Source organism: Sitophilus oryzae, unplaced genomic scaffold (assembly GCF_002938485.1).
Source record: "Sitophilus oryzae breed Bouriz unplaced genomic scaffold, Soryzae_2.0 scaffold_1745_pilon_pilon, whole genome shotgun sequence".
NCBI lineage: Eukaryota > Metazoa > Arthropoda > Insecta > Coleoptera > Curculionidae > Sitophilus > Sitophilus oryzae.
In genome coordinates, this window is record NW_022146441.1 from 1,158,338 (window position 1) to 1,182,596 (window position 24,259).

The 24,259-nt window shown below is 31.6% G+C and overlaps 2 protein-coding genes and 2 long non-coding RNA genes across 8 annotated transcripts; 3 read left to right on the top strand and 1 right to left on the bottom strand.

Moving 5' to 3' along the window:
• Positions 1–458: 458 nt before the first annotated feature.
• On the bottom strand, positions 459–12,191 carry LOC115881961 (histone-lysine N-methyltransferase Su(var)3-9-like). The gene is made up of 7 exons (XM_030899718.1): positions 12,022–12,191; positions 11,659–11,833; positions 9,154–10,584; positions 3,591–3,827; positions 3,276–3,493; positions 2,081–2,331; positions 459–1,133 (listed from the first exon to the last, which is right to left on the bottom strand). Exons 1-7 carry the CDS (start codon positions 12,091–12,093, stop codon positions 671–673), a joined length of 2,847 nt encoding a protein of 948 aa, XP_030755578.1. The 5' UTR covers positions 12,094–12,191; the 3' UTR covers positions 459–670.
• Positions 12,192–12,454: 263 nt separating this feature from the next.
• On the top strand, positions 12,455–18,321 carry LOC115881985 (protein SMG7-like). The gene is made up of 11 exons (XM_030899753.1): positions 12,455–12,525; positions 12,579–12,648; positions 12,740–12,956; positions 13,021–13,139; positions 13,191–13,349; positions 14,194–14,747; positions 15,372–15,515; positions 15,567–15,759; positions 16,183–16,307; positions 16,364–16,572; positions 16,705–18,321. Exons 2-11 carry the CDS (start codon positions 12,617–12,619, stop codon positions 17,746–17,748), a joined length of 2,796 nt encoding a protein of 931 aa, XP_030755613.1. The 5' UTR covers positions 12,455–12,525; positions 12,579–12,616; the 3' UTR covers positions 17,749–18,321.
• Positions 18,322–18,813: 492 nt separating this feature from the next.
• On the top strand, positions 18,814–19,504 carry LOC115882027. Its single transcript, XR_004050125.1, has 2 exons — positions 18,814–18,906; positions 19,037–19,504. It is a non-coding gene; the product is annotated as an uncharacterized LOC115882027 (long non-coding RNA).
• Positions 19,505–19,687: 183 nt separating this feature from the next.
• On the top strand, positions 19,688–23,644 carry LOC115882026. 5 transcript variants are annotated; one of them, XR_004050122.1, is made up of 8 exons: positions 19,688–19,910; positions 19,976–20,144; positions 21,003–21,175; positions 21,251–21,373; positions 21,525–21,647; positions 21,708–21,958; positions 22,344–22,746; positions 23,475–23,641. It is a non-coding gene; the product is annotated as an uncharacterized LOC115882026 (long non-coding RNA). The 5 variants fall into 5 exon arrangements; XR_004050121.1 differs by having other exon boundaries at positions 21,251–21,337; XR_004050123.1 differs by having other exon boundaries at positions 19,976–20,148; positions 21,251–21,647; positions 23,475–23,644.
• Positions 23,645–24,259: the final 615 nt, after the last annotated feature.

A 24,259-nucleotide genomic window follows, 5' to 3' on the forward strand; every position in this document is an offset into this window, starting at 1 on the left:
AACTAGTTGCCTAATTATATTTTAAAATAAAAAAAAGAAACATAAATATTGTTTTTCAATCGTTTGTGTGTCTCGGCCTTCAATATTTCATTTTTACAGTTCCTTACCTAATAATTAAGTTTTAACTGGTTTTAATAACTTAAAACCATATACTCAAGTCTACAGTTCCTTGAAGCTGTGAAAAAATCAAACTTCCAAATTAACGTGAAAAGATTCGGCTGTTTATACCGCAAGAAACATATATTATTTCGACACTCTCTCAAAAGGAATCAAAATTCATAGGGTATTTTCCAAAGGTAGGTATTTATATTCCGTTGATCTAGAACTATGAAATTTGGCAAGTAATACCGTCTTAAGGAAAAATCTTAAAATTATACATTTGTAGTTAAATCATAAAAATTGTCTATACGGAACCTTCAGTATGTGGGTTGTTTTTTTTGTTAAATAAACCACAAGAATTTGCATAAAATCCAATATATTAGAAAACCTACAGCTAGTACAAACCAACAACTCAAAACACGTCTCATAAGGATTAGTGATAAAATACGTTAATATAAATACGTTTTTCTCTTCAAATATACTCGATATACGAACAAATTAATAAAACGAAACTCTAAATACCGGTCTAATACGAGCCTAGTACTTTCTTTTTTCTTCTTTCTTTTTGCGGTTAGTTATTAACGGGTTGAATCGTCTCCCCGCCTCTGATCTGCCCCCATCCGATGAGACGCCAATGCTTTTCCACCCTCCTACTCAGCGCGATCTTCTCACCGACCTCCGTGCACACGGGGTTGGTCAGCGCTATCTTACACAAGTCAGCTTTAGTCGCTATAACTCTACCGCCGGTACTCAGCGATCCTATGTTGACTAGCAGTACTTCGCTCTTAGTTAAGCGCTGTACTTTGGCTCCTTTCTTGTCACCCTCCGTACGAACACCCAGTAGACGTTTGAGCAGGTAGTAGCTGACTTCCAGCTCGATGAAGATGTTGGGAAGGGCTCCTACGGCACCCAGGACTTGTCCTACTAATCTGTCAGCTCTGCAAAGGGTCGGTTCGATTTTTGTACCCACTCCGATGAGTCCTCCTGGTACTGCGAATTGTAGTTCGTTTTGTTCGGTGTACAAGGACACAATCCTGGAAAAAATATATTTATCTTTTATATAATGACATTCGAAAAAGACTGGAGTAAGAGGGAAGCTTCCACAGTAAGCCTAAACAAAATTGTCACAATCAAATTAGGGATAATTTCTTTTTGTCTACTGTTGTGACGTCATATTACCTCATATATTTATGTTGGCTACAAGATACCCCACGAAATGCTGTATCTAGTTATAACATGTCCTAAGGTTATCAAAACGATAATTTTTGATTTTATTTATTAATAATATTAGTAATTTTTAACATGATTACGTTTGAAAAAGATTGAAATATGAAAAACTTTTCTCAGTATGCCCATTCAAAATTGTCACAATCAAATTAGTAATAATTTCTTTTTGTCTACTGTTGTGACGTCATATTACCTGATATATTTATGTTGGCTACAAGATACCTGTCGAAAAACCGTATCTAGTTATAACATGTCCTAAAGTTATCAAAACGATAATTTTTGATTTTATTTATTAATAATTTTAGTAATTTTTAACGTGAGAAGAAGAACCATTCTCAGTATGCCCATTCAAAATTGTCACAATTAAAGTAAGTAATTTTATTTGGTGTACTGTTGTGACATCACACAACAATTATGTTGGCTACAAGGTGCTGCTAAAAAATCGTATCTAGTCATAACATGCTCTAAGGTTAACGAAAAGTTAATTTTTGAATTTACTGTGAAAAAATTGATTTGAAGGTGAGTTTTTAATATATTACATTTCAAAAAGGATGAAACAATGCTTCCTAATAAAGCCTTTTCAAGGTTATAACATTTATATTAGTCATAATTTTATTCAGTCCACAGTTGTGACGTCATAAAATCTCATGTATTTATGTTAGCTTCAAGATATCAGCGAAAAAAACGTGTCTAATAAAACATCCTCTAAGCTTATCAAAACGATAATTTTTTATTTTGCAGTAAAAAAAATTACCTGGAGAAAATTGGTTTGCAGGTGAGTTTGCCTTCTGAGTCCTTGCTGACGAGTCCGGGCCTGACCTCGATTTCTTGGCCCACTTTGAGTACCCCCCTCAGGATACTGCCTCCCGCAACTCCTCCCTTCAAATCGTCCACTTCGCAGCCGGGTTTGTTGACGTCGAACGACCTGATGACGATCAGACGTGGTTGCGATGTGAAATCGCGCTGAGGGATGGGGATTTTCTTCGTTATGTACTCGCAAAGTACCTGAAAAATTATTTTATTTTGATATGTAGTAGAGATGTTCAGAAATATCGATTTTAAAATATCGATATCGATATTTCAAAATATCGATAAGTTACCTTTTCGTTATATACACGCCAAGTACTTAAAAAATTAGTACCTTTAACAATAGAGCAGAGATGTACCAAAATATCGATATTGTAACAATATTGATAAAGAAATTTAAAAATATCGATACTGTTTTTTTTGCACCTTTATTAAGTACCTCAGTACCAAAGTACAAAGTACCTGACAAAAATAGTATAATTTAATATTTTATAATTCACGAAAGATTTAACTAAAATATCGATATTTTAAAAATGTCCATATATAAAAGTATCGATATTGTTTTTTCTTTTTCGTGATAAAAATACCTATAAAATATTTCGTAAAAAACGTATAGTAGGGATGTACTAAAATATCGATACTAAAAATACAATACAATATCGGCGTTTTAATAATATCAACATGGTTTTTTTTCGTTATATACACTGGCAAAGTACCTAATGTAAATTGTACCTACCAAAGGAGAAATAAGGTCTGTCCAACGACAGGATAGATGACACTGACAGTTGTCTGTCTTTTTAGTTCAGAGGTAAATTATATGTCTGTCATTCTTTGGATGTCCTGTGTCTAAATCTTTCCTTACTCGTTGAACAGACTGGGGATATCGAAAAATATCGATAAATCAATAGATACTAAAAATATATCGATATTTTAAAAATATCGATATTAACTTTTCTTTATGCATTAGAAACTAAAGAAATATTTATTATTAGCAACATTAAAGATTTATTGGCTATGTACTTGCAAAAATACCTAAAAAGAAATATAATTTTAGAATAACTATGGTAGAGATGTCCGAAAATATCGATATCGATTTTTTAAACTCGATATGTTTAATAGATGGTATTTTCTGGTTTACTTACCTCAATGTTGTACTTCAGTTGAGCAGAAATAGGTATAATGGGTGCACCTTCCGCTACTGTACCCTGTACAAACTTGACGATCTGCTCGTGTTGCTCTTTGGCCTGTCCCTCCTTGACCAGATCGATCTTGTTTTGCAAGATAATGATGTGCTTCAGCTTCATAATCTCGATAGCAGCCAAATGTTCGCTGGTTTGAGGCTGGGGACACGACTCGTTACCTAAATAATACGTTTATTTGTTCATTTTTATAGAGTGTCAACAAAATATATTTTTTATTTATTTTCCTGGTATAATCCAAATATATAGATTCTTTACCTGCTATAAGAAGCAAAGCGGCGTCCATGACAGCCGCTCCGTTCAACATGGTGGCCATAAGAATGTCGTGACCGGGACAGTCCACAAAACTAACATGTCGTACCAGCTGAAATCGTCCGGTACAGGCGGGTCTGAGACACGGGAAATTGTCATCTTTAGACGACGACCCTGAAATGTAACAGGCCGGTCTGGGACATTTCGGGTTGTCACACTTGTAGATCTTGGCGTTCGCATAACCTACAAAAAGGTATATTTCAGAAAAATATTTTTTTATTCCTCTACATAATCTCAAAATACAGGGTGGTCCGAAGTGTATTCCGGAAACTTCGGCAGCATATTCCGCAGATAAAAATAAGTAAAAAAGTTCGTAAAAATGTATGTCCTAAAATGCTTAGTTTCGGAGATACAGGGTGCAAAAGTTTAATTTTTATTTCGATTTATTTCCAAATAATTTATGAAGTAACGTCAATATTTGGATGAAAATTGGTGTCTAGGAGTTTTTTGACATAAGAAATTTGATTTTGATGCCAATATGACTCCTATTTGTAGGGGGCGCCACCTACATATTTTTAACTAGTTTGAAGAGTAATAACTTTTCGTCTGTACCTGTATAAAACTAGTGAGTAAAAACATATACATTTACGACGTTTGCAACGTAAAAAAAGGTCACTTGGTAAAAATTGCTACGAGTAATAGTTCTCGAGATATTTGGAATCGAAATTATCAATACCTGTCATCATTGACATAAATTAAACATGTTGACTAAATAGTTATTCAATACTGTCAATAATCCGTAAGGGGGACACGAAATTTTATGTTACCGAACAATTCATAGGCGTGCTATAAATATTTTAAGTAACATTACATACTTATAAAAAAAAATCAAAAATACCAAATAGATTTGATTTTTTCAACGTTTTTCTACGTAAATGAGACATAATCTTTATAAAAATTAAAAAATTATAGAAGAGAAACAATATAAATGAATAAAATCACGCAACTATTTTACCGATAATGACTGCACTGTTCTCCAAGCACGGTCTACTATCATAGTTTAAGGAAAAGAGTAGTTGCACTCTCGCAAATATTTTCTGCCAGTTTTTGCAAGCTGGCAGGTTGCAAAGCGTTTCAGTTGAATTCGGTCCGTCGAGCTGTGAGGTTCGAGCGTTGCGTCCGAGCACAGGGACGGATTGACAAAAAATGAGTGCCTTACTCTGCGCTGCTATTAATTGTGGAAATAATTCAAAAAATTGTTCTTTGAGTCTTTTTAGATTTCCATCAGATATAAATCGGCAAGCTGATAGTAATTATCAATTAACATTTAATTATATTTGTTTATTTTAGAAGCTGAGATATTATGTAATTAATTAAATGTTATTATTTTTTTAGCATGTGTGCAGATTTTAAAAATAGTTTTTTAGATATACAGGTTGTCTCAAATATGCGCATGAAAATATTTTTTTGGTCAGGGATTTTCCATAAAATTTTCATTCCAATAATAATTTACGAGATAATTTATATAAATTCGTTTTTGAAACAATTTTACAGTAAATATTTTGTACATCTAAAGTCTCCGCAAATTATTCATATTTTTTAATTGAAAGAATTTTATAATAGCATAATCTCTTATAAATTTAGCGGACTGTATTTTTTATGTTTTTTTTTTATTTATTTTTTATTATAAGTGGTCGTAATATAACAATATTCAAAATATTATAGACAAAATATTGAGTTTCTATTTGAGGGAAGAAAAGTGCCACACCTAGCTTTAAACCACCGTTAATATACAGGGTGGCCCATTATCAATTATAAGTTCAATATCGTCGTCGTTGTCGAAGATGTGAAAAATGTTTGGTAAAAAGGGTGTATCCTAAAATATTTTGTTATATACAGGGTGTCACAAAAAAAGTTATGGTAAAGTTAGTTTGATTTTTTTTATTATTTTACATCCTTCTATATACATTATTCTATATTGGGTATTTTTTATGGCGTCACCAAAATCGCAGTATTTAAAATGGTATATCTCAACTTTTTTAAATGCGACATTCTGTATATTATTTTTCTGTCAGATGCAGAATTAAAAAGTGAACATTTTTTATTAATTTAAAGTGCTTCTAAATTTTTACCGCTGTCGCAGATATTCGCAGTATTATATTACATATGGCTCTTTCAACAGTAAATTTTTTTCAAAGCCACCTAATATGATCTTTGTCTGTCTTGTCTTGTCAAAAAATGTTCACCTTTTAATTCTACATCTGAAAGAAAAATAATATACAAGGTGTTGCATTTAAAAAAAATGAGATACAACATTTTTTAAATATTACGATTTTGGTGACGCCATAAAAAATATCCTGTATAAGATAAAGTAAATTTTTCTACACGAATTTATTCCAATGTCCTTCATGTTTAATAAAACATAGCAAAGTATTAATAAAGTTATATTCACTCTAGTTTTTGACCACTTTTCATATATAATGTTTTTAACCAAAGTTTTAGTAAATAAGAAATAGATTGGCAACACCGCAGTGTGCTTTAAATAAAGACAGTGTACTATAGCATAATTTTATGCCGAATCCAGTTATCTACAGAAAATTAAACTTGCTTTAAATAAAAAAAAAGTCGTAGAAAATCTCTGAAATAGATAATAATATAAAAATATGTCATTATATATTTTTTCCGCATTTCTTCCCATCAGAAGATTTTCAGATACAGAGGAATAATTGTTACCTACACGAAATGTGAAAATATTCTGTTTTCAAGCAAGATTTTACTCGATGATCATTTTTTTTTATTTTATTTTATTGTGAACTCATATTTTCCTAAATACATATCTGTGAAACTATGGCGAGTGCCACGTCTATACTTTGCCTAGTTAAGAGACCACGACTATACAGCTACGTCGTCGGCTACGGAGGCGAGAACAAGGTCATATAAAGTGGCAGAAAAAGAACAAAGGATTTGACAAGGAGTAAAACTACTAGTTTCCTTATACTATGCTACTATCGTTTTAATCGATTTTTCTCGTAAAAAAATAGACGATGCGTCCCGTCAATAAAGATTCGACAAATTTGCAAGTAGCCAGTTTGCCGTTTAAAAAAATGCTGCAATTTTCTGACTGACTGATTGGTGAACTATGGCCAGCATAGTTACACGCATAGTTATTCCTCTATTTTTCACCGATAGTTTACAGCGATAAGAATAAAACAAATCAATCCAATTTTCGTATTTTTTATTGCATTTATAATAAATTCAACAATGCTCTCTATACGTATTAACGGCTAGATAGAAAATATGTATATCTAAAAAGTTCTTGTTTCTTATACTAAACTAAGTTAACAATAATTCTAATCACATAACTTCTACATATAAGATTATAAAATAGAAGGAGATTCACAAAGAAACGTTTAAAAATGTTAAAAAATAATATTTTTTAAAATAGTCATAATCAAAGCAACCTTGTCAATCTGCCTCTATTTTAGTTATTATACCAGATTGAACACAAGATTTAAGAAAAAAAATTGTATAATTAATTAACTAATAGTAAAAATAACAAGGGCAGTATAAGGTTGTCAATGTCTTTAGGTAGTTTTTAGTTTTAAAAATGATAAAACATTAAAAATCATTTAGAAAAAAAAACACGATTTCACTACACTTAATCTAGGGTTATGTCTGTTTAGATAAAAAAAAGTGTTTATAGCTTCAAAACTTAATATTTTTATCAGCTTATACTAACAGTAATACTTATTATTATTATTTAAAACACCATTTTTACAAACTTAAATTTGTATAGCATTATTTTGCACCTATAGTTTGTCCATCGAGAATATACATGACAGTATATTATCTTGTATTCTTTTAGTCATTAGGTAAATTGTATTTTCTGTCATTTTTTGGATGTACGCTACAGTTCCAAATATAAAACATTAACAGTTGATAACCAATCAATTTGACTTTTTTAATTATAACATTGTTTTTAAAATTAAAAGACTTAAAAATAACATACATTTACTATATAATTAAGGATCCAAAACAAAAATTAAGAAAGGCACCAAGACAGTATCATTTTATATCGCATTTTCTTACAATGCTTTTTAAAAACTCTGTATATTTACAAACAAATTATTTCCATGTGTCTGAGCTATTCTGCAAGTGCAATATACAACATAAAATTTATGTTTTTAAAATCAATAACATTCTGGGATCGAATACAGGGTGAGTCTATATGTGTAAATATTTTAGGGGTAATATATTTTGACACCAAAAACACGATTATAAGGCTTTTTTCAAAGTAAAATAACTTGATTATTTTGGACTTATTTGAAAAAGAAGAAGACTCGCCCTGTATATACTGCATGATCGAAAAAAACAGCGTCAAAGACAGCTGGAAAATAACAATCGATGATATCATTTATTAAAAATTGACATGATTAAAAATCTATTTCAAAAAAATTTATTTTTGGCAAATTTTTAATTAAAAAATAAAGAAGAGTACAGGCCAAGTAAATAACGTCCAGAGCTTGACCTACCTAAAATTATTATCGATATTCATTCTCCAGCTGTCTCTGAAGTCGTTTTTTTTCGACAGTATACCTTCTGTATACCGGGTGCGGCTCAAAAGTGACTCACCCCTATAACTTTTTTACTTTTTTAGATAAAAAAAACGAGATTTGGTATGTTAGTATATGACATAAATTAGGATTGATTGGCATATTCAATTGTTTTTGGTCTCTTCCTGTTTCACCGGAAATGACTACAACTTTTGATTTTTAAATGGCACCCACGGTATTTTTTTACTTTATCCGATAGAAAATGACATTCCGAATAGAATGACATATCATATGTCAACTTTTGACATTCTCGCTTAATAAAAAATTGTATTTTAAAATTCAAGAGTGCCATGGCTATGTTAAAAATACTGATTGTTTATCAAGGAGCCTAGGAAAAATATATTTGATTCTCTAATGTTTTTAATATCTTGTTTTGGTCAGTTAGAAAATGCTGAAATCGTATTTTTAATCATATCTCAATTTTTTCAAATGGAACGAGGGTGGCTCATTAGCATATTTGGAAAAAGCATTTTTTACTAATAATTTGATACCACACACTTGGTATTTCGATCAAATTTTCGTTACAAACTGTAATTTATAATTTCAAATAAACCATATGCAAAAATGTCAAAAGTTGACATATGATATGTCATCCTATTCAGAGTGTCATTTTTTATCGAATAAAGTAAATAAATACCGAGGGTGTCATTTAAAAATCAAAAGTTGTAGTCATTTCTGGTGAAACAGGAAGTAACCAAAGACAATTGAATACGTCAATCAATCCTGATTTATGTCATATACGAACACACCAAATCTCGTTTTTTTAACTAAAAAAAAAATAAAAAAGTTATAGGGGTGAGCCACTTTTGAGACGCACCCGGTATACCTCCGTTAAAAAAAGTTAGAGTCTAAAAAACTAAAGAGTTTTTGCCTAGACATATTCTGAAAACATAACCGGGGTATTATCTTATCGTTAAAACCATTTAAAACTATTCTTTAAAACAAGTATCTTCGACATGCGTCTGCAGCACACTTACAACTAGGCCTGTCGCTGGAAAACTGCATTTTTTTATCAGGAGTATCCAGCTTGGTCCTACCCTTCTCCGGAGTACGTACCTCAGTAGGCTGGTCTATATTCATCATGTAATCAAAAGTCAACTCTTCACCTTTATTTATTTCCTTTAAAGCGAACAGAGCTAGTTTGGGAATGTTTGGATCCTGACAGTTAATCCAGGTAGCGTACACCCCCAGATTTGGATCACACGAATGGTTGATAAAGTGAGATACATTCCCGTACTTTGCCGCGTCCACTGTGTATAAATTATCTCTAGAATTGTAGTCAAGATCAAAGAGATAAGTTCTTCCCTCAGCGTCATACTCCTTACCGCGTTTCTCGGCTTCCTCGTGAGTTATAACCTCACCAACGTACTCACAAACAAACTGTCCACAAAAAATCTTCCTTAGTACCTTGACACCCCATCCACATCCATTGTTAGTCCGGAAAATACACAGTGGTACTTGGCGGCCATGCTGGACCACCCTGTTTCTACAATTTGATGAACACTTGCATAGTTTGTTACATTCGAAGATTGCATTGCCTGGGTTCACGTTCATCCTTCCTACTGTGGTGTAATTGAAGGATCCATGAATTTGCTTGCCACAGCATGATTTAATGCCGGGTCCGCACTCTTTGCACTCACAATGAACGTCGGGGATATCAGGGATTTCTATGTTTCCGGTCGCTACATAGTCGTTAATATAACTAAAATTTTCTGGAGGAAATTCAAGATCTACGTCGTTTCGAACTGTTATAGTTGCTTCAGACTTGTCCATACGGTTAATTATATCTTCCCACCTGTTCAATTTCATTAACTGAGCTTCCCGTTTTACACTAAGAAGGTACAGTAACAAAGCTTTTCGACCATCTTCAATTTTTTTAACATAATGACTGTACATCGGCATTTCAAAGAACTTTAAAAGACTCTTCTGAACCTTTAACTTGTTGATAGTGGCTAAAGAACCCCCTTTTGGTATCGCCCTGAGCATCATATCATCCGTCACAGATTCCACATCCAACTGAAACTTATTCCCCAACTCCTTCAAAGCACTACTGTTGAAAGTTTCGCTAAAAAACTTTTCTAAAACTTCCTCGGCCCCCGCTAAATGTTCCATGGGCTCCCATGTGTTGCACTCGTAATGATAACCCTCCCACTTAACAAAGAACAGGTAATCCCGACTTCTGATGTCGTACTCCATTTTTTCTATAGCCTCTACAATGTATTTGCTTCTGTATGTTTCGCCATTTTGTACCGCGGATTTCCTTTTCCGTTTCAAGCCTCTTTGTTCCCAGTCTTTCAGGTTTTCTAAGGCTTTTTTGGGGTCGACACGACGGCCTTGGAGTAAGGGGGGCCACGTTACGAGGCCTTTATCATTGTACTGTAGCTTGTCTATAACCAAAACGAGAAAAATTTTAACTAACTGTGATGCATCTACGTTGAAATATAGTTAATTTTGCTATATACAGAATAAGAAGGATTTTAAGATACTTTTAATTGTCCCTATATATATAGACAGCTGACAATGACAAAGGCCTCTAGATATTACGAGAAATTGTGAAAAAAAAGCTCTTGAAGATACCCAAAACACATATTACGGAAATGAAGTAGGTATTTTAAGACATTTAAAAATAATTTTGATGGATATTAAACAGCATAATAAGTGGATAGTACTTGCAAAATGGGTTTTTATTCATATTTTAGCATTAGTGTGTAGTTTACATGGAAGAATGATGTACAGGGTGTCGCCTCTCATATTTTTAGAGAGCGCTTTTTTAAAAATATATAGCCTGTCCCCAAAAAAAGTGACGCATCAAACTTGTTTCTTTTTGTAATGGAACACCCTATATATTAAATTATTTTCGTATTCTAGAAAAATATAAAGGTGAGTTATATTAAAGAATAGAGAAGCATATAACTAAAATGTAAGTATTTTGACATATTTTACATTTGGTGAAAATAAAGAATAAGTTTTAAATTTCAATATGTAATTTACCCTGTATAGCCTGATATTTAGGTAAAATAACCATTGTATGTTAAACCAAATTAAAATTTGACCCCAAAAATTCACACAGGGTGAGACAAATTATATTAATTACTCCTTTATTTTGAATGGGACACCCAGTATATTGTTCCGGTATTGAATGTACTTCTCAAGCAAAGATTTTTATTAAAAGTATTCTCATTTTTAAATAAATATTCTTTTGTAAATAACAAACGGAAACTTTAATAGGCCAAGGGTATTTTCAATTATTATGCACGAGGTAACTTAAAAGTATCTTAAAATACCTATATTTGTACAAAGACTCGTTTTAGCCCTTGTAAATTAGACTAAATAGAAGGTTTAGAATATCCTGAACCTAAATAAGTGCTAAAAATTCTTATATTTCTATGTTAGACCTGTTCAAACACCCTCCACTTCCAACTACGTAACTAAACCTAAAGAAAAGTAGAATTTTTACTCACCCAATTTAATAGTAATGTTCCTCTCCAATTCGTTTTTGAAACGTACAGTCTGCACTCCGGATATAGCTTTAACTACGGTAGATTTACCGTGAGCTACATGCCCTATGGTTCCGATATTAATCGTAGCTTGCCTACTGATAACCTCTGGGGACAGCGCTGTTAGTTTAGTAACATCCTAAAAAATCTAATGGTTAAAAGGGATAAACCAATACATATCTATTGGTGAATAGAACTATTATTGAAAGATAAGTTAGTTTGTTGGCTGACAAAGCTGTTCATTTCTTCTAGGTTAGAGCAACCATGTGAAAAGCCGCGAAGAAAGAAGTATGCATAGGATAAAAAAAAACTCTGTAAAATACATACTAATTTTGATAGGTCCTGTTTTTGTAGATTGGGCTGTCCCGTGGTGATTCCACTATTATCAGTAGACGCCATCCTTGCTGATGAAATAAGGCAAAAGAGGCGCTAAACTTTTGCCAACAGATGAATCAACATTGACAACTAACTGACAAGTGTCTCGTGTCAACTGTCAACTGTCAACACATTCTAATACCAACCGCAAATTAAAAACACTAGATAGATATTGTTTCTTAAAAATCATTGTTGATTTAAAAATACCTAAATGATCAGTCATTATATTATTTTAAGAAACATTAGTGATACATTTTTTAAAGTATTTATTATTGTACTGGAAATTATTGATAATATAAAATAAATAAATCTTAAATTTTTGTTTGTATATTTGGTTGCCTACTAATTGTTACTAGTTACTAGATATATTTTAATGTTGGTATTACCTGATGACATTTTTGTCAAATCAAAATGAAAATTCTCAAACTCAAATAAACGCTTAAATTTCAGTATAATGTGAGTAAATTTTCCTTTTAACTTATATACATCTGGATATTTTGTTGTTTTAGGTGCTCTAACCATCACATACATCTACATAAAAAATAAAATGGGCTATAAAGCAGCGGTTCAAATTCTTAAGTAAGTTGCTTCATAGGTTAAATAACTTTTTATAAAGTTTAATTAAAATAATAAGAATTTTGGTTTAGATCTAAAAACTGTATATTTTTAGGCAAGCCGAGGATTTAAAACAAAAAGTCTTTAAGAAATGTGATTTACTCAATGACTGCGAAGTATGGACCAACCAGCAAAAACTTCAAAATATTTACCATCAAGTTTTGATTTTGGATTTAGAATACGCTTTGGATAAGAAAGTAGAACAGGACTTGTGGAATATTGGGTTTAAAAACCACATAGGCGACCTACAAGAGAGAGCTAGAGACAAAAAGGTATTTGTTGTTTTAAAAGTATTATAGTAATCAGGGTTTATTTTTTGTACGCTATTTATTTTAGAATTCGAGAAGATCAGACTTTCAGGCTCTCTTAACATGGGCCTTGGAATCAGCATCTGGATTTTATCTAACATTATTACACGAATTGTGTAATGCTTTTGATATAGACTTGCCATTTAGGTAGGAATTGCTAATATTTGTGAAACTAGTGGAATAAAATTTGATTTCTAGACATAGGGGAATAGCATACGGCCAAATACCGAGTTCCACAGACCAAAACAATGTGCCTCAGTTTGCTTCTTGCTCATATATTTGCCAGTATTGTCTGGTACACTTAGGAGACATAGCCAGGTATAGGAATCAGAGGAGACAGGCTGAAAGTTTTTATAAGTAAGTTTTTATTGGAGCTTGGGGGGTTTGAAAAACATAGAAAAATTCAACAAATTTTATGGTATATAATAGTAGTATGTATACAGTGTGATGCCTCTCATACGAAAGGAAGCTCCAAAAAGAATGATAGTTTGTATTGAAATGAAATATGAGAATACTTAAGTTAATTTAGAATAATTTTTAAAAATATATAGTACTAGAAGGTGTCTCCAAAAAAATATACACAGCAAAGTTGTGTTTTTTTTTATAACGAACCGTATATGTTAATTGATTTTTGAATACATATGAAGAATACATTTTAAATTTCTAAAAAAGCTATTTGAATTGTAAGTTATCCTGTATAGACTGATATTTATTTAAATTAACCATTGTATGTTAAACAAAATTAAAATTTGACCCCAAGAACTGATACAGGGTGAGACAAAATTAATATTGAACATTGGTCATTTAAAAGAGAGTTCCTTTTTTATTTTAAATGAAACATCCGGTATATTATTCCAATATTCAATGGAGAATTTATGTATCTTCAAAATATTATTGGTTGCCTACCCCTCAGACCAAGATTTTTGTACATTTTTAATTTAAAAAAAAACCTTACATTTTAGTCATATACTTCTCTTCTTCTTTATTTTTTTTTATAGATCCGAAAATCACTTAATATATAGGGTGTTCCATTATAAAAACGCAACTTTGATGCCAAAACCTTTAATTATTTTTAAAAAAATACCCTAAATTCACTTACACATGCTACCAAAATATCATTTCAATACAAACTGTCGTTCTCCTTAGAGCCTCCCCTTGGTATGAGAGGCGCCACACTGTATATATTTTATTTTATTTTAAGGCAAGCTATATTGGTGTCCCCTATCAGTGGACATCCCTATAACCAACTAGCATTGCTTGAAGCAAGTCAGGGTAATAAACTCTCGGCAGTATTTTACTATATCCGAGGAATATGTCTAAAAAATCCATTCCCAGCCTCCACGACAAACCTAATAAGTGTTCTCACAACTGCCATAGATAAAGACAGCTCTTCAGAAAAAATCCAGACCAAAATGACAGTAAATGAATTCATTCAATTATTCCTATGCGCTCATGGATATTTTCACACAGTGACCGACCTGAAACAAGCCAAACTAGCTGTCAAAAGTCTGAATTCAGTTATGACAGCCCTGGTAGCGACTCAGAGCTTCAAAAAACACGAACTAATCAAAATAACTATTATAAATCTTTATGCTCTGAGTTGCTTGGATAAAAACGAGGATTTTACTAAAGATGAACTGGTGGTTAAAGAGCTGATTGTGGAGCTGATTGCTGGGTCTTTGAGTGCCTTTCTAATGCCTGTGTATACGTTAAAAGATGACGATACGTTGCTGGAGTACCATGCTTTGCCTGCAGGTTTGTGGTTATTTAATAGAGGATCTTGCAACAGCGCCTCGAGCATCTGTAGCTCCTAGAATAAAAAAAATTGGGAATATTGATTTAATGCAAACGTAAAGTATGTACCAGGATGTATTTCAGGAAAATATTTTAAATTATACAGGGTGGTTCAAAAAAGTGTGAGTGGACTGTGCATGATACTGACAATGCATTTTTTGCTTCATTTTTGATAACTTTACATAATCCTAAGATATTATTAAATATGGTTTGATTGATAGTTTCAGAGATATTAAAAAATAAATAAAAATATATATTTTTAGATCTTTTAAAAAAAAATAAAAAACAAAAAAACTGTCTTGAAATCAAACTCTAGTCAGTCTGTACTTACTTTGCTATAAATATCGTAATCTTAAATCAGACAGGGTGTTCAAAATTCTACGCCAAACTTTCTAAAATATAAAAACATTTTTCTTCGTTTTTTTTTTATACGGAACACCCTGTATATTTTTTTTGTTAGATGGAGAATTGAAAAATGAACATTTTTTGTATTTAAAGTATTTCAAGAAATTTAACGGTTGACGCACTGTTGCAAGACCCTGTACTATTCAGTGACAATTCATATTGAACAGTGTTTTTTTATAGTGAAATTCCTTATGTATTTCCTGTCAAATAAGCCGGAATACTTGAAGAGTAAGATGTTCAAAGAATGGATGCAAATATGGCCAAGTTTATGTAAACTAATTAACGCAGCACAAGATTTATTAAAAGGGTTTAATTATAACAAATGTATGTTGAATCAGAGTGTAAAAAAAATCGTTTTAAACCATTTTTTTGTAGATCTTAAATGTTCTCTGCGAGAAGATATAGATTTAGAAGGTTTTTTGCCTCTGAGCGAAAATTTAAACTCTTTGGAAATCAAACAACAAATTGATGATGTTAAAATTGAGAATATGATAAGGATGAGAAGAATAAGTGATTTTGCGTTGTGGCTCAGTGATCAGGATATAGATGGCACAAAGTTAATCACAAGGTAAGTGTTTTATTTAAATACAGGGAGTAGCCAAAAAATCACGAAAAATAGGTTAAATAAAAAAAAAGTTTTGGAGAAAATTTTGAGCACCCTGTAGTATCTAACTCAAATATTTTTACGTGTATCTTTTTCTTCATCTCTCTAAAATTCTTCTACCAAATTTGAACTCTGTAACATTAGAAACAGTAGCGTCAATGTCAATTTTTTACTGTACTGAAACGTAGAATTTTTTTAAACAAATTTATATTCGGACCTGGACAAATGTATATTACACCCTGTATATTCGGAATTAATTTTAAATTGTGTATCTTAACCTTCCCTAAAGCTTTTCTATTTAACATTTTTCTGTAATCCTCAAATCAAACAAAATAATGAACTGTCTACTTTTAACTTATCCTGTATATATATATATATCTATTTAAGGACTGAAAATAAAGGAATTATTACTTTTGAACCTTCCTTATCCCAGCCTGATCCTACCAAAGATCTTTTGGAGGAAATGAAATCGTTTACTATACAGGATGTTATAGAGGAAAATACTAAAACAGGTGAATTTTTTTTCTTGGTTTTTTTTCCAAAATGTTTTTGAAATAATTTGTTTTAGCGCCTGAAAGGAAAGCGGGAATACTGAAGCCTCAAGGTTCTCTAGAAAAAGCACGGGAAGAGAGAGAAGTAAAGAAATCATCCAGTGTGGAAAGTAAGGTTATGATTACAGATGGATTTCAGAAAAATCCGGATTCATCTAAAAATAAACGGTCAAAACAGAATGTAGCTTTGCAAAGCATCATTAAAAGGATTGAGGAAAATAAACAGGTAAGATAATGTCTATACAGGGTATTTTTTAAATATTGAACGAAAAAATCGCTCTACAAGATTTTAAACAATTTTATTTTCAGGAAAAAACATATATATATATCCTAATAACGTCACTTAATTTTCTTCTAGGTGAAATTTAGCGTGGAAGACCCATCGCCAGACAAAGAAAAATCGGTCAAATTCGAGCAACAACAATCCCCCGTACCCTCCAAACTACCCCAACCACCCTCTTTACCTCTTATAACCTCCATACCCCCTCCCCAAGTCCCTCCTCCTCAATTCACGAATCCACCGCCACCTCTACGAACTCAGAGCTTCAACCAGAACCACCCGGCCTTCCCCTTACAAGGCCCACCTCCAAATCAGCCTCCTCCCCAGATAACCTCCACAGACTACCTTACCAACCTGAGGAATCTTGGTAAAGGAGCTGATAACTCTATGATGCCACAGTTCTCCAAAAATCCCCAGTTCTCCAGTTTACCTCCTTCGGGAAGTATTAATAATCAACAGGTAGTTCAAAATGCTGGGAAGGTTCAGAATTATTCCGGTGTTTTTGGGACACCGTATAATACCTCGTGGGGTAGAGAGGAGGTTAAGTATAGTCCTGGAAACAATCAGGGGACTTGGTGGGGTCAGAACCAAACTCCTCCTCAGTCAAATCAAGGATTTTTTCCTCCCCCTGTACACCAGCAGCCTCCAAACTTCCTACAGCAAAGACCTCCAGAAAATCCAGCGTTTGGAGGCATGCCTTTTACCCAATTTAACCAACAATACTCCAGAAACAACACAGCTGCAGCAAATAACCAATTTGACTTTATGGGTGCTTCATGGGCTGGTCAAAGAAATAACAATAATAATTTCGGGGGTGACGACATGAACCCTACTTCGATGTCAATGCGTCAGGCGATGTTGAAGGAAGCCACGTTGCCAGGAGGTAGGGTTATGTCTGAAAATAACCAGCAAATACCGGGGTATTCGTTGTTTAATAACAGTTGGGCTCCGAATTTGCCTGGATCTTTCAGGGGTAACAAAATGGCGGAAGGAGCGGCTTTTAACGGACCTCAACACTCGCTGTTTGGAGGTCACGGTCCCTCGAGCCTGGCACAGCTTCTGGAGCACCAACAGAACCAGATGGGAGCGAATCCTGGAACGAGGAACAACCAGGATTCGTAGCGACGGTTACTATGTTGATAAAGTGACAATTGACAGGCTGACAAGTTCTGACGTTACGTCAAAGAGAGGAGCGTCTATTTGAATATTAATTTTTGATAACTTTTTTTGTCAAATATTAATAAACAACTTATAGAGTGTCGACCCAAGAGAAGTTATCGTCGGTTCTTATTTTAAAGGCTACCCTGACGCCATATTTTGCGTTTAAGTTTTGTTTGCTCATTGGAAAGAGATATAAAAATATTCTGTCTTTGTTTTATGTTGATATAGATCAAACATATCAAACAAAAACATTCATTCAAAAACACCATGATGAAATAAATTGATTATTAACTACATCAGTCACACTAAAAATCTTTCTTAAATTTTTTATATCGACAAGTTTATTTATGTTTGAAACATATTTATTTTTAAGTGTATCGTTGTTAAAACGATTCTAAGTTTTTATTCTAATTTTTGTTGTTAACCAATAATGCTTAAAATATGATTATTGTAATTGTTTTGTTGAGTTTTTTCAATCTTGTACTGATACACATTTTATGATATAAAATACAAATAAACCACCAATACCGAATATCCTACCTGTTTTATAATTTTAAAAAAATTGTGTATGCACTATGTGTGCATACTAACAGCTGTTAAAGTGAAGGATTTAAAGGACGTGTTTGAGAAATTAATAATTAATTTGATTCATTTTTCAAACTGTCTTTTCGAATTTTTCCTTTGGCGCGCTTAATTGATTACAGCGCCATATTTCTTTAGCGGAAATTTTTGAAACTGTTTTCTAAACGATTATAGCGCCACTATGTGGAAAATTTCAAAAGTATATATATACAGGTTTCTGTTTTTAGTATGTATGTGGCGCCATCATTGATTAAGTATTTAAACTAGCTATTTACAGGTTTCTATAAAAAATAACGGTGCTAGTGATATCTATTGTTAAATAGCTAAACTTGTCTAATAATTTTCTTAAAAATTTACAGAAATCTATTATTTTTAGTTCCCTAAAAGTGTTGAATGAGAGACATCTCTGAATTAAATTTTATACTAATTTTTATTCTAACCTTAGAAAAATATTATTTTTTTATATTGTTTGAGAAAAATCTGATTTAAATTAGTTTTTTTTCAGTTTGTTAATAAATCTCATGGTTTAATTAAAATGTACGATCTATATAACATTATTTATAACTAATTTTTAATATTATTTAACTACAATTCGTATTTTTAAGTGAAATCTATGAGGACAGTATACATTTTTTATTCAGTATAGACATAACATTTTTTATTACAGATAACAGATAAGTAAATAATAAAGTGAAGAGAACTTGCTATGAGCAAGAAAGGAGAATACAGTGTACAGGTCAAAGAATAATTTCATAAGAAAACTTCACCGATTGTACCCTGCTCTTCAATGAAAACATGTGCCAAGAAAGAGTAATGCTGGATTCAGAGTTCCGTAGCCGTAAGACGTAAGCCGTATCGTTAGCCGTAAGACTTAAGACGCAGGGAAAGCAATTCATAGTTGCCGTAAGACGTAACGATAACTTCATCGTAAGCGTGCGCATTACCGTTTTTAATAGGTTATGTTGTTGTTTGGGTTGTGAATGTTGTGAACAAAAATATAATACTCCTTATTTATTTTGTTATTATTAATTTAATTGAACTAAAATGGACACGGACAATACTATTTTCGTTGCCGAAGTGAAATATATTATAAAAGTTGTAGAAATGGCTACCGAGTACCACCGAACCTAGCCGACAACACCCGATTCGATAAGACGTAACGTAAGAATTAAAATTGGTTCATTTCTTACGTCTTACGGCATACGGCTTACGGCATACGGAGATCTATGAACGCAATCATATGATTGTGAAGGTCGATATCCCTTACGTCTAAACGATACGGCTTACGTCTTACGGCTACGGAACTCTGAATCCAGCATAAACCTGGAGCAACAATAGTGGAATCAACAAAACAGCGAGATGGTTTCTGCTTTTAAATCATTCCTGCAAATACCTCTTCCAAAAAGTATACTCTTGAACATTGAAATCCATTCTATGCTGTACCTTCCAAACTTGCTTTTTTCTTTGATATAAAGATGATTTGAAATTACTCTTTTGGAAATGCAGTATTGTTATAATAAGATATGATTGCAGAGTTTAAGGTAAACTAGGTTTTTTGCATTGTTTGAGTGTGTGTTTTTTTTATTTGCTCTGTTTTTCTTTACAGTGAATAATGAAAAGCCACAAATGAAGCAGAATAATGCAAGAGTTTTGAAGAAGGAACATTATAAAATACTTCCTAGTTAAAAGCTTCGCTTATTTGCGACGTTACAGCTTTAAGAAGGCAAATGTAAGAAAATTTAATCTAAAAATGGTCATACTTCAAAAAACACTCAGTAGGTATAGTTTATGGTATTTATATAATAATAAATTCATGGCAAATCCCACTTGATGAAAAAAATACAGCATTTCATTTAAAAACTATGACATAGCGTAAAAATATCTTTCAATCGCCTGAAAAAATATATTAATAAATATTGTAAAAAAGATTTGAGTGCAAATCTCAAAGAGGAACCTGATAAGGATGTTTCAGAACACTGGGTCACCCTGTATTTTTTTTTTCAGAATTATCTGGAGATACTGAGATATCTCTAGAGAGTTACAGTTTAAAAAACGCGTCGAAAGGCATGAGGTCGGTATTAAAAGGCCGATAAAAATGTTTTTTAGAGGCACAATAAGCTTTTTTTACAAACAAATCAGAAAATAGAGGACATATTTGGAAAATGGTTAGGCAACTAATAAATAAAAAAACAGATGCTAAAATATTTTTTAAAATGCATTGACAAAGAAATAAAATAATATCGTTTTATCTTGAAATTAATGCATATTTTTCCACAATCCATGTTTATTTTCCAGTTAAGAAAATTTCTATCATATGTATATTTATTTTTTTTGTTTAAAGTTGTACGCAACCAGTAATACTCAAATAGTGAAAAAAATTGGTAGAGTTTAAACACGGTTTAAAGTTGTTTTTTATTCCTAAAAGTACAGTTTTCAGATGTTTATTCGTACAGGCAAACAATAAGTAGTATTTTCTACGTCTTTTAGAGTAAGTCTTTCTTAAAAGAGTAAGTCTAAATTAAAGGGCCTCCTCCCATTCTCAACAATTATACAATACTCTCAAGAATAAAAAAGCGTTTTTACATTTTTAATATACACTGTCGTAATGCTTTATTTATAATTTTCTTTTTTAGGAATGCTATTATTAATACATAGTACGTAAAGACCGCCTAAAAGGAGAGGCCTGGGTCACCCCTTGTATAAGATGTTTGGCCATTATTCTGATTTACAAGATTGGTTTCCTCCTATTAATTATTATTCCGATTATTAATATCCTATTCCTCCGATTATTAATATCCTATTAAAGGTAGTTAAGTTTCTCTATTAAATGTTTATTACCAGACTAGCAAAAAATGTAATAATATTAATTTATTTTTTACAGATTTGAATTTGAAGAATTGATAGATGAATATAGGGATCCAAGGCAGTAAAATTTGAATATAAGCAACAATGCATCTGGACATATTAAGTATTTTTTTATATCTAAAATTTTATTTCTTTTTGGGTATATATATTTTTACTAGTTTTTAATGTTCATCAGTGTCTTTTATTTATTCTAAATCTCTGTTTTTTTAAACTTACAGCTATTGAAAAAAAAATGTGTTTGATTTTTGTGCATTGTATTTTTAGAACTAATGTTATCTACTTTCTTTTAGTGATAACGCAGCTACCTATGGTTAAGTGTTAGAAGTTTATATTTCAATTTACATAGTCACAGTTTAAGAAATAGAATTATATATTTATTATAACATATTATAATAAACGGAAGGAGAAATGAGGTAATATTGTATTTCACTGTTTTGAATTTTATTTTACTGATTCTGATATTTATTTTTTAGACTTGACTTATTAACCATATATCACAAAAAGTGTTAACAGCTTCTACAATATTATGTAAATTGGGTATTTCATGCTATTGTGCATGTATACAGTGAAGAAATAAGAAGAAAATCTTTCATTTGCATCTTAACAAAGCGTCCTGTCTTTTCAAATTTTTCCTTTGGCGCGCTTAATTGATTACAGCGCCATACTTGTTTAGTGAAAATATTTTCTAATCGATTGCGACGCCACCGTACGGAAAGTTTTAAAAGTAAGCAAATACAGGTTTCTATAAAAAAACCTTCGTCGCTGACATCTATCGTCAAGTAGCTAAACTTTTCAAATAATTTTCTTAGAAATTTAAAGAAATCTATTATTTTTAATTCCGAAAAAGTTTTGAATTAGAGACATCTCTGAATTAAATTTTGTACTACTTTTGATTCTAACCTTAGAAAAAGATTATTTTTTTTGTAATTTTTGAAAAAAATATATAAATCAACTTCTTTTTAGTCTGCTGACGAATCTAATAGTTAAAATTAAAATGTACGATCTATATAATATTTTTTATAACTAATTTTTAAGATTATTTATCTACAATTCGTATTTTTAAGTGAAATCTCTGAAGGCAGTATACAGATGTAACATTTTTTTTACAGATCTAATAATACAGCGAAGAGAGCTTGCTATGAGCAAGAAAGAAGAATACATCAAGTAAAATGGAGAGAAATAAGATTTTCTTTTGAGAAAATATCTTCAGGTCAAAGAATAATTTCATAAGAACACCTCACCGATTGTACCCTGCTCTTCAATGAAAGTGTGTGCCAAATAAAGAGTAAACCTGAAGCAACAATATTGGAATCAACAAAACAGCGAGATGGTTTCAGCTTTCAAATCATTCCTGCAAATACCTCTTTCAAAAATTATATTCTCGAACATTGAAATCCATTCTATGATGTACCTCCCAAACCTGCTTTTTTCTTTGATATAAAGATGATTTGAAATTACTATTTTCTAAATGCAGTATTGTTATGAAGATATTATTGCAGTATATAATATAAGGTAAACTAGTTCCTTTTGCATTGTTTCAGTGTGTTTTTTATTTGGAACCATAAATGGAGGTTCCATAGTGAAAAGACATAAATGAAACTAATCTGTATGGAAAATTAACGTTTTTTGTGTCCGTAATATCGACTGAAACTAAATACACATATATCTTTATGGCCCTTTTTGTTTAAATATTTTTTTTATGAAAATCTTAGTATAATATATTTATAAAATAGTTTTTATTAGAAAAAATTAACATTACATCGCAGTTTCGTATAGACAATTCCATCACAAGAATATTTTAATGAAAAAAAAAATAAAAATGCAATACGGCATTTTATTGAGCATCAAATTGCGCAACTTTGCCTCCATTTAACCGATCCTGTATCTCTTACGGTTTCCGAAATCCCAATAATGAGCGTCGAATTCGCGCCACCCTGTACATCTAAATACTATCAAAGTGAAAAAGTAGGTAACTTTTTATTGGAAATACTTTATATTGTCCTGTTCAGAAGTAAATAAAATACACTGTATTGCACAAAAACTATGTCTTTATTGTAAAAATAAGTTTGAATCGCTCTGTATGTCTGTGTAAATCAGATATTAATCATTAAAAATGTACTCTATATACTGTTGCTCTTATATATTGTAAATAAGATTTCAGTGCAATTCTTAAAGAGGAACCTGATAAGGAGCTTTTTCAGAACTCTGGTTCACCCTGTATAAATATTTTTTTTTTTCAGAAATATCTGCAAGTACTGGAAATATGGACATACGGTATACATCAGAAAGAAAACGGTATAGACGAATCTATAATCGAAGGACTTTCATTCTAGTTGGCTGTTTATATGTCTAAAAATAAATCTATAATTATTATATTAATGTTAATTGTATTTATAAACTATTATTTTTCTAATAAATCTTACTAAAGTTTTAAAATAGTTTCTCATTTGAATCCATTAAATAGTCTTTTAATTTAAGGCAACACAATTTTAATATTGGCATATTACTGGTTGCCAAAACAAAAAAAGTGAAAATATTTAAATATAAATTCAATAAATATTATTAATCAAGTTACCTTTAATATCAGTATATTAATTTAATAAACAACGATACGTTATTCTTTAAAGATTTGATTTCTTTTTACAATCAAAAGATTTGACACTCAAAACAGCCATATCTAGCACCAAAAATGTGCATTTTTAAAAATATTTTTCTCAAGTGAATTAAATCGGAAATCGTTGGCCAACGAGCTCGAACAGTTAGACTCATTTACAAAAACGTTAATTACTCAGAAACTAATTAAGATATCGAAGTGCCCTTGGCGGCAATCGATAGGGAATTCAACCCTCTATCTGTACACAAAATTACAACCCCCTACGAGAAACTTTATTTTTTGGAGCAAAAATGAGCAAAGGGGTTAACCTTAGAAAATTTTTGGCCCAAAAAATAAAGGGTGTCCGAGGGGGTTGTAATTTTGTGTGCAGATAGAGGGTTGAATTCCCTATCGAATGGCAGCAAGCGCGCC

Excerpts from the sequence above, each read along its gene's own strand:
- LOC115881985 (XM_030899753.1), top strand. The coding sequence starts at position 12,617 with ATGGGCTATAAAGCAGCGGTTCAAATTCTTAA. Across the intron at positions 12,649-12,739 it reads GCAGCGGTTCAAATTCTTAA|GCAAGCCGAGGATTTAAAAC; the intron begins GTAAGTTGCTTC and ends GTATATTTTTAG. Across the intron at positions 16,573-16,704 it reads GGATTGAGGAAAATAAACAG|GTGAAATTTAGCGTGGAAGA; the intron begins GTAAGATAATGT and ends ATTTTCTTCTAG.
- LOC115881961 (XM_030899718.1), bottom strand. The coding sequence starts at position 12,093 with ATGGCGTCTACTGATAATAGTGGAATCACCACGGGACAGCCCAATCTA. Across the intron at positions 11,834-12,021 it reads AACAGGACCTATCAAAATTA|GATGTTACTAAACTAACAGC; the intron begins GTATGTATTTTA and ends TAGATTTTTTAG. Across the intron at positions 1,134-2,080 it reads TGCAAACCAATTTTCTCCAG|GATTGTGTCCTTGTACACCG; the intron begins GTAATTTTTTTT and ends TATTTTTTCCAG.